This window comes from Arachis hypogaea, chromosome 5 (assembly GCF_003086295.3).
Source record: "Arachis hypogaea cultivar Tifrunner chromosome 5, arahy.Tifrunner.gnm2.J5K5, whole genome shotgun sequence".
NCBI classification, from domain to species: domain Eukaryota; kingdom Viridiplantae; phylum Streptophyta; class Magnoliopsida; order Fabales; family Fabaceae; genus Arachis; species Arachis hypogaea.
In genome coordinates this window covers 10448228-10462529 of record NC_092040.1, presented here as the reverse complement: position 1 = coordinate 10462529, position 14302 = coordinate 10448228, and the positions used below count along the sequence as shown (strand labels likewise).

The window sequence follows — 14302 nt, the reverse complement described above, 5'->3', positions numbered from 1 at the left end:
TTGTTTAAATTTGAACTAATTTCGGTTCATTTGTGTGCTAATTGAGGTTTACTTGATGCTGCTGATAAGTATTGACCAAATTTTTTATTCTTTAAGTAATTTCGGTTCATTGGATCCAAAAATGAATTTGATGTATTTTTATTGATGATTGGGATTTTTTTATTACTTGTTCAAATTTGAACTAATTGAATGGAATAGAGTGGAATCTAATGCAATTGAATAAAATGATAATGAATAATTTTATTTTTCTTTGTAAAAAAATTTGGTCAATACTTATCAGTAGCATCAAGTGAACCTCAATTAACACAAATACATCGAATTTATTTCTAGATCCAAATGAATCTCAAATAAACTAAGAAATGAACCGAAATTACTTAAAGAATAAAAAATTTGGTCAATACTTATCAACAGCATCAGGTGAATCTCAATTAACACACAAATGAATAGAAATTAATTCACAAATGAACCGAAATTAACTAAAAAATGAACCAAAATTATTTAATGATGACATCAGAGAAAATCAGAACTAATAAAGATGTTAGCAAAATGTTAGTGTTGTTGATGATGACCATAACAAAAGAGAAGAAGAAGGACAAGACGAAAACGAAGACGAAGAATGATATATTTTGCGTTATTGAAATGCGCGTGTGTACACGTTGGTGTAATAAAAATAGTCTTTGTTAAGTTTGGACCAACTTAATTAGATTTAATTACCAAAAACACTTAGATGTATAAGTGGACTATATTTATTAATATATAAAATTATATTAAAATTTTTAATTTAAAAAATATAAACATTAAAAAGTATCTTAAGTTCTTAAAAAATACGTTCACAAACACTATATTTAAGAAAATACAAGCACAAGCCCATAAACGAAATGAAAATTTGAGAAGGTCCCACCGAGATTTGAACTCGGGTTACTGGATTCAGAGTCCAATGTCCTAACCACTAGACCATGGGACCATTTGGTGATAAATCAGATATATGGAAAGATATCACATAATGTATCATGAATACATGATCTCACCTATATTGGAAGGAGGAAATATTTGGGTTTGAAGATTTATATGCATTTATCTTTCTTATGAAATTGATAATTAAAAATGTTTAATAATTCAGTCAAACTTGTCAAATTATTTAACAATTTTAAATATCAATTTTAGACTGTATATAAATTTCACCATAATAGATGAATAATGAATTTAGTACCAAAAAGTGCCCACCAAAAATCAAACTGTCATTTATTTGAATTCACTAACTATCACATCAATTTGAAAAATTATAGGTGATAAACATTCTTTTTTCCTTATCACATGTATTTGTGGCAGTTAAAAAGTCTACAAGATCATATGCTTAAAAGATTAATATAAATCAATGAATCAGTGAATAAGCAAATACAAGAGGCGTGTGACTATGTAGTATTTTGAGATTTTCAAGAGTGAACTTAAATTACAAACCAAATACCTACGAGGGCGGAGTTCAGGATGAAAGCCATAAAATTAGGTATTGAAATTTAACATCGATCATATAATGATATAATGTTGAATGATACACGAGAGGGGAAATGAGTGGAAAATCTACTGCTCCCTTCCAATGCTCAAAATACAAAAATGTGTCACACTCGTAAGTCTCTAACCCGATATTTACAACGCCAAAAAAGAAAAGGGATTAAACCGGATACACACGACAACATTCACATCAAATCTCACTTTTCAGAAGAACAAAACAAAAACGAAAAAGATCTCACAGCTGATACAACAGGACCAACAATTGAAATATGGGTTTCCTTTTCATAATCGCCTCCTCATTTGAGACCCTTTGGCCACAGCTTTCATATTTTGAGAATCTCTGAAACAGACAAAGTGCACGAGAGTGCTCCCATTCGGGTAGACTGCGAAAACACTAGTCCCTATCTTTTTGTGGCACAAAGAACACATGCTTTCACTGCTTATCTTCACAGCTGCTTTCCTCTGACTATAGAGTTCATCTTTCACCTGTGCAAAGCAAGTTGAATCATGCCAAGGAAATAACAAAATAGAAATAGCTGAATAGGCAAATGCGTTTGCATCACCACAGTACAAATACTAGAAGTAATGATATAGAACAATAAATTCATGCTACAGCGTCTAACGTCTAACTACACAATTCCTCCTCAAAATATTATGCATATTAATTATAGATGTATTCTTACCTGAAGGTTCTCACTCTGTCTCAGGCTCTTGATGACTGAGCAATTACGCTGCATTTCACTGGATTTTCTAACAAGGGGTCCAAGAAATGAAAGCAAGTCCTGCAGATAATAGATAAATCTTTTACCAGATTGAAGAGACTAAACAATATCTTACAAAAGTAAACTCTCACTGACAAAACCACTACAATCAAAAGTAGAACAACCAAAACTGACTTATGAGTGGTCTCCATCTATAGCGCAGCAGCAAGCAATGCAAACCTGTAATTTAGTCTCTCTTGGTAAAAGTTTAAGGGCATGAGCTCCATTTATTCTGTCCCATCTGCGTCCCAACAAATCAAGGACCTTATCAAGCATGATAGTAGAACCATCCTCACTAAATTCATCCCCATCCCCATCACTCCTGCTACTGTCGGTGCTGCTTGAACTAACTTTTGTGTCCTCTGCTCCTTCTATTGAAGCAATTTTCTTGGTTACTCGGGCTCCTTTAGGTTTTACTGATGTTGCTGAACCAACTTTTCGTGTGGTGGTATTCTGAGGGGACAACAGATTTATAATTTTGTCTTCAAAGCTTGCAGTTGTCCTCCGAGGATTCAAATAGATTTGCATAAGCGTAAGGTATATGTTGTTGGGATATTTAACTGATGTCTGATGCATAGACTCATACACCCGATCACAATAGGACAAAGCCATTTCTGGAACATTAAGCTACAAATGAAAGGTACACTAAATTATATGATAAATTCACAGAGGTAGCAATGACTTAAGTGCATTAGAAACTCTGCACTAAATAGAAGAATATATATGCTTGATTTACCTTATGAACATACAAAGATAATGCCAGTTCATGTAGGTTCATTTTTCCCAACAATATTGCACGCTCTTCATATAATGCATCTGGGGGAAAACGTTTCAGCAGAGTCTCTGGATTGTAACCAGATATACTCTCTAAGGCAGACAACAGCTTTTTCCTTGTTGGGGAATAAACCTTCTCATCCCATTTCTGTTGAGCACATAAATCCGTGTACCAATCAAGCACCTCTGAGAGATAGATGTTTACCTACATTGCAGAATAAATAAAAAGAAACTATTATTTTCATCAAGCATCAATACTGCTAATAGTAAAGCAGCTTGGTTACAGCATCATCACAAGATGTTTTTGCAATATGTTTGAATTGCTTCAGCCCATACAGCGATGATAAAATGCAAGAGATTCCTCACCATTTCACTTTGCAAATTGCCAGATATGGCATTCTCGTTCATTGCAAGCATGAGCTCCAAGTATCTAGCTTGCATGTTTGGAGAATGCTGCTTCAAATACGAGTTCACCATATCAGCTGGAATATTGCCGGACAGAAAGAGCTCAATAGTTTGCGTTGGACAGCTTTCAAGAACAAGCATCGAGAACTCTAGAACAAGTATGGGGTCTGTCCCACACAGTGGCTGCAACAGAAGTCAACCAAGTTAAAAACAGGATAAAAAATAACTTGTGCAGAACGGATATAAAATAACAACTTTATCTTGGGTGAACTTGTATCCAAGCAAAATGGAAATTGAATACCTTTTTGACAAATCTGTCAGTGACTAAAACTTTTTCATCACAGCTAGATGCCAGAAAAGGAAAACATGTATATGCCAACACAAAAAAACATGTATATACAATTGTTTTCAGCATACACAGTGCCATGTTATGTGTGTGTGTATCTGTGTGCACGTGCACGTGTTTTTGGGAGTGGTGCATTATAACTTATAATACGTTCAAAATAATCTCAACTAAGGCTAAAACCTATGTTCATTGTTTTTTAAAGGACGTGCCCAATATATGTACCAACAATTGTTGCGGAGTTGATATCACTTTACAGAAGTATAGAATCTCATATAGTCAGATTCAGATGCCACTAGGCAAATATAAAGAATTGCCATGAAAGTCCTCTAAAATTTCGAAAGGACAAACCAGTGCACTGTGCTCCTCACATGAAGCTTGGGATGGTTAGATGTAAGTAGCTCCCTGAGAAGCTGTTTCCAAGATTTGGATTTGTGACATGTATGTCACAAGGCAAGAACTTTACTTTTATGCTGAGGCTCACCCTCTAAGCCTTTTTAAAACTTGTAAGAAAATTTTTTTTTGAAAGGATAGTCATCAACTAAATATAAACTTTACCTTAAGATACTCAACGATGTCCTCAGGCTTAAACCTATGGGTAATTTCTGACTGGCTAGACTTTGACTCTTCCACCAATTTGTGAAGAAGTTCAAGTGCTTCCCGGTGCAATGAGTTGCACTTGTAAAGTTCTAATAAAGCAGCATGATGATTTCCCTTTTGAAGAATTTCTTCACATATTTTCAAATCACAGTAGTTAAGACCTCTCAGTAACTCTAAAGCAGCAGAAGATTGTCCAGTAAGAAGCAATGCTTGGAGTAGAGCAGTGTCTAATATTGAAGCCATCTCCCGAGCTCCGGAGCTAATGGGTATACTACCACGCCCCTGCCATCAATAATTTCAACAATCATAACTCTTAAAATTTGAATAAAAACAGACAACTTTTTTTTTTTTATCAAATTTATAATATTTCAAAACATATTTAAGGCTATCATGTGCCCTACAGCTTCATCACCAATGCTACAAATGTCCTATGAAGATCCACGGTACTTGGGTAGGTTCCTATTTTGTAATATTGTCAATAAAAAATTTCTACAATCATAAAACTAATATAGTTGGACTCCAAGTGGATAGATGTCACTTTTAACTTTTACCAAGCATAATCATTGCCACCACATATTGGAGATACATTAAATTACCAAAAACAGGAGAAAAAAAGGGTTAGCCTAATTTACCTTGTTTGTTTTCTTAAATCTATTGTAGGATGCAAAGTTATTCCCAACTGCATCTAAAACAACTTCTTCCGTTCCCTCTGCAGTCGCTTTCTCTATAAAACTATTTCTCTTCTTCTGTAAATACTTTATTAGTGCCATAAGCATATTATGGCTTGTTTTTTTGGATTCAAGTGCCACATGCTCATCAGATTCTAACATATGAGATGTTGATGGGTATTCCATATCATCTGACAAGCCTGAAGAACCTCTGGGGAGATATGAAGCATCCCCATAAATGTCCAACTTCTGTGGCTCATGAACAATAGTTGTCTTTGGAAGGATAATGGACGGATATAGAGAAAGAACATAGGTTATATCTACTTGAGATGCCAGAAAATGTTCCATTGCCTCCTCATAGCTCCCATTCTCAAAAAGATAGTGGGCATATCTGAGACAACATATAAAGAAACACATTTAACAGCTTGAAAAAAAAAATGCTTAGTACAAAATTATTAGATTGAGAATTTGAAAGTAATATAGGAGAGATATTAACTACTAAGTGAATACAGGAGAGGCAAAAACTTTCATCGAACAATGTTATGCTTATCATTTACCTTGGGAATCATTTCATCCACATTAATGGACCATTAGGCATTTCTTTACCAATATTACAGGATTAAAACATAGTAGTTGGAAACTTGAAAGGAAATAATTCACTTTATCTCACATGTCAAGTCTTCGTAATGTTAACAAATATATAAAGCTGAAAAATATGCTCTATATAATATCCAAAAACAAGCTGAAGGAAGCTAAACTTTACATGAAGCGTTAGTAACAGAAAAAAATAAACATTAGACATTATTATCCTTCACATGAACTCTTATTGGCAAACTGATCACAATTCATCCTGGATAAAATGTGCAAACATCAAATAGAATTCAACCATAATTATCCTATAGCAAGTTTAAAGACTACAAGTCGAGATAGAAATTAGTGTGTAATTAACTTATTTCCATGCAAAAAAGCTTAAATAAGTTTCTTAGTGACAGAACCTTTCTTAAGCATTAACCAGTGCTATAAAATGATATAATGAACTTAAAACACAAAAGCAATCATCCTAATGGTTTGTTTAATTAAAAGGAAAAAAATCTCATAATGGCATATAACCTAATATGAATAGACCCCTCCTTTGCAGCACGCAGGCTTGCATCTTCAGGTGGAAGGAGCTTGCATAATGACAAGGCCTCCTCAAAGTTTCCGGATGCTGTTAATTGGACAATCTGCGACAAAATGACAGGACTGTTAACTTATTGGTTAAAAACTTAACACATAAAATCAAATATGTACAACATTCTATTTCTATAACAAGAAATCATAAAAAGGAGTAATTTGGTTCACTTTTTTGTCCCTGACAACCTTAAGAACCAGAAAGCCAGAAACAGATGGTATGGCAAAAGAGCAAAGATATCTATTGTGTCATAATAAAAGCAAGACCTGGGCTCCAAGAGGAACAGGGAAGAGGCCATGTATAGAATTATCTAAAGCAAGTATGACAGAGTTATTGCTGTGTCGGATATGACGAACATTTCGAAGAACAACTGTTTGAATCAGCGGATAAGGATCACGGAGGGATCGAATCTGCAAAATGCAAGAATTACAAAACAATTTAAGTACACAACAATTATCCACAGCTTCTCTTACAAATTACAATAATAAAGGAACAGTTACACATTTTCAAAGAAACTCAGTTAGACAACTACCTCCACAAATCTTGGCAGTAGAGCGGCGGCATATGGCTTCTGAATTACAACCTCCGTGGGTGCCTCCGACCAACAAATCCTACCTTCTGGAAGAAGCTTCCCATTCTGGTCCACAAATACCCCAATATTCTCCTGAAATGAACAATAATAAGTCAACAAGAATACTAAGAATCTACAATATACAGCAGAACAAAAAAAGAAAGAAGAAAAAGAAAGTAACAGCAGCATTGCATATGGATTTCATTTTCCAGTGAAGTAAATCATCATCACATATTCACAGTTTTCAAATTCACATTATATCAAAGAGTAGATAATAGCAGATACCTTTCCGAGAAGAAGCTCTCCGGAAGGGAGAGAAACTACTAGCGGTGGCGCAAGTCTACCGGAAGTGAAGACCTCAGATAAAGCGCCGTTTGTAGCGTTGAGAATGACATACTCTCTTCGAATCCCCAAACAGATATTCTCACCGCACCAACACATGGACTTCACCACGTCCGGAACACCGAACTCCTTCACCTCCACGAATCCCCTCCCACCTGCAACCACACACAACCACATTCCATAACAGAATCTCAACAAAATTAGCTAACGGTTGAGTTTGTAACGGAAAAAATTATGATAATAACCGTCATGTCGGAAGATGCAGACGCGCTTCTGGCGAGCGAAGCAGAGGAAGCCGCGGCGATCGTCCCAATCAAAGGCGTTGGCGCCCTTGGCCTTGGTGATGACGGCGAAGGTCTCGAAGGAAGGGAGGCGGTGGAAGGCGATGGATTCGGAGAGAGAGAGGAGGAGCTCCCTGGAGTGGAGGACCTCCATGGAGATGAGAGGCCTCCTGGCGAAACCGGCGAGGGTCTTCTCGAGCGCGTAAGGTTCTTGGTGGAGGGGAGAGTGGTGATCGGAGGGTTGTGAGTGGCACTGGGGAGAGTAGATGCGGAGAGATCCATCGGAGCATGCGGCGAGGAGCTTGGAGCCGTAAGATTCGACGGCATCGATCTTGGAAGGGCAATCGGCAACCAGCTGCACACAGTCGTAAGCGCTGTGCACCATCTTCAACTTTTCAAGTTTACTCAATTCAATTCCGACATTATTTTGGACTTGAAGCTTACTCCCCTCAGCCCGCGGAGGAAACGCCCCAGAAAAGCAGCAGCACCCACAAGGGAGGGGTCAAACCGTCAAACCAAGCTGAGAAATGATTAGGTAAATGCTTCACTTGCATAAGTTAGTTTCTAAACAAGATTTAAATCAACTAGTCACTAGACTTTCTTAGTTTCTTTTAAGAAAAATGATTAATTCTTTTTCTATACTAACTATAGTTTTTACTTTTTACCAAAACAAAGAAATTCTTGCTCTTGCTAATAGTTGGAGTGATTGCATAAAGAGCCGATAGAAAGTTATGTGATTCATTGAAATAAATAAATAATTACTGAACATTAAGCTGATTAAAATATAATTTGAAGACCAACTTGATTTAAGTGTGAAGTTTCAAATACCAAACTGAGTATTTATTAAAAAATTATTATATAATTGATTTTTAAATCTATTTTTAATTATAATTATATTATATATATAAATATAAATTAACTATTAAATTAACTAATTCTTATTGAATAAACATTTAATACAACACATACATTAAAAATAAATTATAGATATACTTAATTATTAATCTAGGAACTAGTTTTTTTTATACATATAAAATTATTATTCTATTTATTCTTTTAATTTATTTTTTATTTATACATTTTCTTTCGATTTTTTTTTGAACTTTTAATTTTCTTTACACGACTTTAACTTTTCAACAAACAGGTAGATTAATTGATAAAGAGGATTTTTTTTTCGGTGATAAATTGATAAAGAGGATTTATTCATTAGACAATAGGTATTGAGTTTAAATTTTTAAATAAGTAATTAGGTTAACTTCAAATGAAAGATTTTTATCATTCAAATAATTTTATTCCTATTAAACAAAATTCTTTTTTTAAGAATAAATAACACTTAATCCAGTGAGTAACATTTTGACTATCACAATGTATAATTAGTATATATGAATTTAAATTAAGACAATTTAAAAGGCATTGCAATTAAATATTTTTTTAACCATTTGAGTCAAAGACGCAAGGCTATATATTCACGTTCGATTAGGTGGTGTTTGTTTGTTTAGACATAGACAGTAATTAGTAATTATATAGATATAGTAGTACATATTTATTGTTAGTTTGTTGAGATATAAATTTTAGTTGGACACATAGTAGTATACAGATACATATAAAATACATGTTTTTAATGTCTTTTTTTTTCTGTCAGTCTTCTACCTCTCTTCAGATTCTTTTTTCTCTGTCATAGATTCCGTCACTACCGCCATGCCTCCCTCCTCCAACGGTCCTCTTTCTATCGTCACACTCTCCTTTGTTGCGTTCTTAAATTTGTGTCTCCTCCGCGCTCTTCTGTCGTCGCCTTTTTTAGATCTGCATCGCTGCCGCCACTCGTCCATATCTATTGCCCTCACCGTCTATCCCTCGCGACACAGAGTCACAGCACCGTCCAACCCTCCCAACATAACAAGTCAGTGTCGCCATCCAACGCTCGTGACCCAAGAAATCGCAGCACCTTCCTCTGCCCCTTCTCTCACCGTCTCCTTCATCTCTTTCATTCTCCTATGATTTTTTTTATTTTGGTTATGGTTACTGTGATTATTGCCTCTGTTTTCTTTGTCTTTTTTTGAGATAAACGATGATTATTAAAAAATTTATCAATGATTTTTTGATAATTATAGATGATGATAAAGATGATAAATCTGATAGTGGTAGCAATGGTGGTAGTAAATGGTAATGATGGCTGTAGATGGTGGTAGTTGTGGATACAATGGTGTTATTGATGAGGATAAATTTGTGCATACCAATGTACTCTTATGTATAATGTGTTGAGTTAAGAAATTAACTAATATAATTGATGATGACAAACATTGGTCTATTGGGCTAATTACCCAATTAGTTTTAATTATGTTGGTTTAGTGTTGCAGGCCAAAACATATATGAAGCAGCAGCCCAAGTGAATAAGAAAAATATAAATAAGGCTGGTGGGCTATAACATAAATAGAAGCCCAAAGAAAAACAAAAAAAGAAATCAGACGGGCTAAACAAATCAAGACCCGATCCAAGTCCGACTTGAATTCAGCAAGCAATTCCCTCTCACTTGCTTTCACCAAATCAATCGTACACTTTTTCTCTCTTGATAAAAAATCACAGAAGAAAGAGAGAGCTTCTTCCCTAAACTATTCACCAAAGAAGCAAGAAAGAGAAAAGTTAAGCAAATGGTAGAATTCCAATCACCCACATTAATCCGTATCAAGAAGAGGTCAGAAGCTAAAGGTGATTTTATTTTCTTCTACATGCATCTCAATTTTCTTCTCTTCTTCCCAACTCTCTGCTAGTTCAAAAATGGGATTCATAGAAAAGTTGATTTCTGTTCAACTCTGTTGTGTATCTACGGTCACAAATAAGCCTTGGGGACCAAGTAGTTTTTCAATGGCCAAGATCTAGATTTACCATTGAGTATATCTGTTTTATGCTTTTCTATGGTTTTCGGTCAACAAGAGAAGTTCAGAACACAATTTCTTTTCTGAGGATTATTGGAAAAAAGTGAGAAAATGGGTTGGTGAAGCACAAAGCTCAAGAAGTTGACCTAGGAAAAAGAACCTAGCAACATGCAAGGAGATAAAGAAAGTTTGGTGTTCATTCAGAAGCCAAGGAGAAAGAACCAGAGTTTAGTGAGTTGCGTTCTGAGAAGAGTTCCCTGAAGAAGTTCCTCTACTTGGACATTGCTTTCTTTCAAAGAAGCATTCCGCCAAAAATGAAGAACTAAATCAGAGACATGCAAATATGGTTTATCACATAGCTAAGAGGCTATTGAAGAGTCAATCTCCTTCATATTTTACAGATTGTATTTTACTTTTCAATATTTATCTTTTTGTAATTTCTTGAGTGAAAAGGCATAATGAGAGATCTCAAGTAAAAGCCAAAGAGTGAAAAAGGTTGAGTGATACACTTGAGTGAAAAATCTAGAGTTATTACATATTTCTTTAGGTTGGCGTTGTGTCTTGTATCTTGTACCTGTGAGGTATCCCTTTCTTAGTTGGTTAGCACTAAGAGTGAAGATTTGAGTATTAGCATAGCCAAAGTCAAGTTAAGTTAGAACTTGAGTGTGAAAGGATTGTGTCAATCCTGTGGAATTGGTGTATGTAATACTTTAACTATAGTGGAAATTCTACCACTGTTGTGATGGAGACTAGATGTAGGTTGCATTGCACAAGGCAATTGAACTAGGATACATGATGGTGTCAGCTTCTCTCTTCTCTGCTGTGTTCTATTTTCTGATATTCATGAGACAAAAATAAATTGTCTCATAAATTTTTCGCTGCTGAGTTCAAACAGAATCAGAATTGAAAGTTTATTTTAAAGGGTTATTTCAGTAACATAAAAAAAGGCATACAATCCCCCTTCTCTAAGCCTACTACAACCTTCAATAATGTTGCCAAACAAGATAAAAATTTGTGTGTGCTCATGTCTATGTACTGTTGTGTCTTTGTGTCTCTGTCAATTACTGATTAAGACAACAAACATACAGAGCCTTATTGATAATGCCATCGTAGATTATAATGTTACCTTTCAGTTAATAGTACATTCAAAAATTGTAAAGATATATCCTATTAATGATTTTTTTATCTATATCACTTTTTTTAGATCAGTAGTAAACAATTCGACCTTTTTACGGAGTACAGAGTACTAATGTCAAGTGATTAAATTTAATTCCCTTCGGCATTGTCATCAAGGACCAAAATCAACGACAAAAACAGATTAGACGATAAACATAAACTAATAAACAAGTAAACAATACATACAGGATCAAAACATTCCTCAAATGTAATACGTTGAATTGGATTTTTTGTTGTGTACTTTCATCACCTGTGCTGCATAAGAAGGCAATGTACTCACTTCCCCCACTTTATCCATCTAGAATCCTTGATTATTGTCCTTGATTCCCACTCTTTTCTTGACTTGTATTCACTTTCTCATTTGAACTCTACATTTGTGTTCTGGAATATATGTTTTATGTTGCTTGTCTTATTTCTTAAAAATCTCAACTCCCAATTTGTATCCATATTTTCATGTAGCCCTTTTACAATGTATTTATTAGCAAACATCATTTTTATATCTTCTTCTTTTACTCCTACCTGCTCTTCGAGAACAAATTGCAAGGACATTTGTAGTCTAACCAGTAATGCATCTCCCATTGACTTATAACTCACTAAATTGCCCATATACCAGTGTATTTCTTCATTTGGTTCCTGTAAATATCCACCAACACAAAATATATTTCTATCTGATTTATACCAAATACAGTTCCACCATATCTATTTCCTGTCTTCTTCAAATTGCACTTCTCTCCTATATACATGACTTCTCACTTTTTTCACCTCATACTATTGGTTTACTATTGTTTTTACTTTTTTCTACTCACTTTTCCATAAAACAATTTTATTCTCAAATATTTTACTATTCCTACAATTCCAAACAGTCCACAAAATAGCAAAAAATAACATAATTTATTTTTTTGACATATTGCACACATCACAATTGATCCAACCCTCATACCAAGTTCTAACATCATTTACTTCTATCCAACACACACAATCCGCATTCAAGGCCATATACCACAATTTTGAGCAAAAAGAGCAATGAAGAAAAAGGTGGTTTACCGACTGCTGTGCCTTTTCACACAAAACACAAGTCCCTTCACCTTGGCTTATGATTCCCTTCCTTATTAGTTTGTCCTTTGTATTTAGCCCATCTGTTATCATAAATCACATGAGCATCTCAATTCTAGGTGGTACCAACCCTCTCCATAGATCATCAAAGACATGCTTCATAGTTGGCTCCCCATATATTTTTCCTTCGGCTATATTGATGAATGATTTCACATTGTATCTTCCATCCGAGCTAAATCTCCATGAGGCATTATCCCTGTTACCGGCACATAAGAACACACTATCTAAAATGTTATTTAATTCTTCTATTTGTACTCTCTCCCTCTCAAAAAAATTCCTTCGCCATTGGAGACTCCACACCCATGATGAACCGCTCCACACCCCACACTCATATATAGTGCTATTCTTCTTATTTGAAACTGCAAATAGCCTTGGAAATTTATCTTGTAGTGATACATTTTCAACCCATATATCTTTCCACAACCTTGTTTCTTTACCATTTCCAACACATTTTCTCCGTCCCTCCTTGTAAATTTTTCTGTACAACTCATTCTTATTTGTAAGGTTCATGATGAGCGGATAATTTGTACGCTTTTTGGCATTGTTTTTAGTATGTTTTTAGTATGATCTAGTTAGTTTTTAGTATATTTTTATTAGTTTTTAGTTAAAATTCACTTTTCTGGACTTTACTATGAGTTTGTGTGTTTTTCTGTGATTTCAGGTATTTTCTGGCTGAAATTGAGGGACCTGAGCAAAAATCTGATTCAGAGACTGAAAAGGACTGCAGATGCTGTTGGATTCGGACCTCCCTGCACTCGAAGTGGATTTTCTGGAGCTACAGAAGCCCAATTGGCGCGCTCTCAACGGCGTTGGAAAGTAGACATCCTGGGCTTTCCAGCAATGTATAATAGTCCATACTTTGCCCAAGTTTTGATGGCCCAAACCGGCGTGGCAAATCAGCCTCAGAATTTCCAGCGTTTAACGCTGGAACTGGCATAAAACTTGGAGTTAAACGCCCAAACTGGCACCAAAGCTGGCGTTTAACTCCAGAAAAGGTCTCTACACGAAAATGCTTCATTGCTCAGCCCAAGCACACACTAAGTGGACCCAGAAGTGGATTTTTACGTCATTTACTCATTTCTGTATACCCTAGGCTACTAGTTCACTATTAATAGGATCTTTTGACATTGTATCTGTACCTCATGACACTTTATACGTTTCTTTGTGTACCTTCCACGGCATGAGTCTCTAAACCCCATAGTTGGGGGTGAGGAGCTCTGCTGTGTCTTGATGGATTAATGCAATTACTACTGTTTCTTATTCAATCATGCTTGCTTCCATTCTAAGATATTACTTGTTCTTAAACCGGATGAATGTGATGATCCGTGACAATCATCATCATTCTCAACTATGAACGTGTGCCTGACAACCACCTCCGTTCTACCTTAGATTAAGTAGATATCTCTTGGATTCTTTAATCAGAATCTTCGTGGTATAAGCTAGAACTGATGGCGGCATTCAAGAGAATCCGGAAGGTCTAAACCTTGTCTGTGGTATTCTGAGTAGGATTCAATGATTGAATGACTGTGACGAGCTTCAAACTCCTGAAGGCGGGGCGTTAGTGACAGACGCAAAAGAATCACTGGATTCTATTCCGGCCTAATTGAGAACCGACAGATGGATAGCCGTGCCGTGACAGGGTGCGTTGAACATTTCCACTGAGAGGATGGGAGGTAGCCACTGACAACGGTGAAATCCTTGCATACAGCTTGCCA

At 35.5% G+C, this 14302-nt stretch overlaps 1 protein-coding gene and 1 non-coding gene across 3 annotated transcripts; both read right to left on the bottom strand.

The window, feature by feature from the left end:
• Nucleotides 1–892: 892 nt before the first annotated feature.
• Nucleotides 893–964, bottom strand: TRNAQ-CUG (transfer RNA glutamine (anticodon CUG)). The gene has a single exon. It is a non-coding gene; the product is annotated as a tRNA-Gln (tRNA).
• Nucleotides 965–1500: 536 nt separating this feature from the next.
• On the bottom strand, nucleotides 1501–8148 carry LOC112800705 (vacuolar sorting protein 39). 2 transcript variants are annotated; one of them, XR_011881781.1, is made up of 12 exons: nucleotides 7390–8007; nucleotides 7088–7299; nucleotides 6764–6895; nucleotides 6498–6641; nucleotides 6171–6283; nucleotides 5025–5451; nucleotides 4351–4674; nucleotides 3411–3632; nucleotides 3007–3249; nucleotides 2406–2897; nucleotides 2193–2291; nucleotides 1501–1995 (listed from the first exon to the last, which is right to left on the bottom strand). XR_011881781.1 is itself a non-coding variant. In XM_025843069.2 (12 exons), the coding sequence occupies exons 1-12, from the start codon at nucleotides 7808–7810 to the stop codon at nucleotides 1792–1794; spliced, it is 2988 nt and encodes a 995-aa protein (XP_025698854.1). In that variant the 5' UTR covers nucleotides 7811–8148; the 3' UTR covers nucleotides 1501–1791. The 2 variants fall into 2 exon arrangements, 1 of the variants encoding a protein (XP_025698854.1); XM_025843069.2 differs by having other exon boundaries at nucleotides 2451–2897; nucleotides 7390–8148.
• Nucleotides 8149–14302: the final 6154 nt, after the last annotated feature.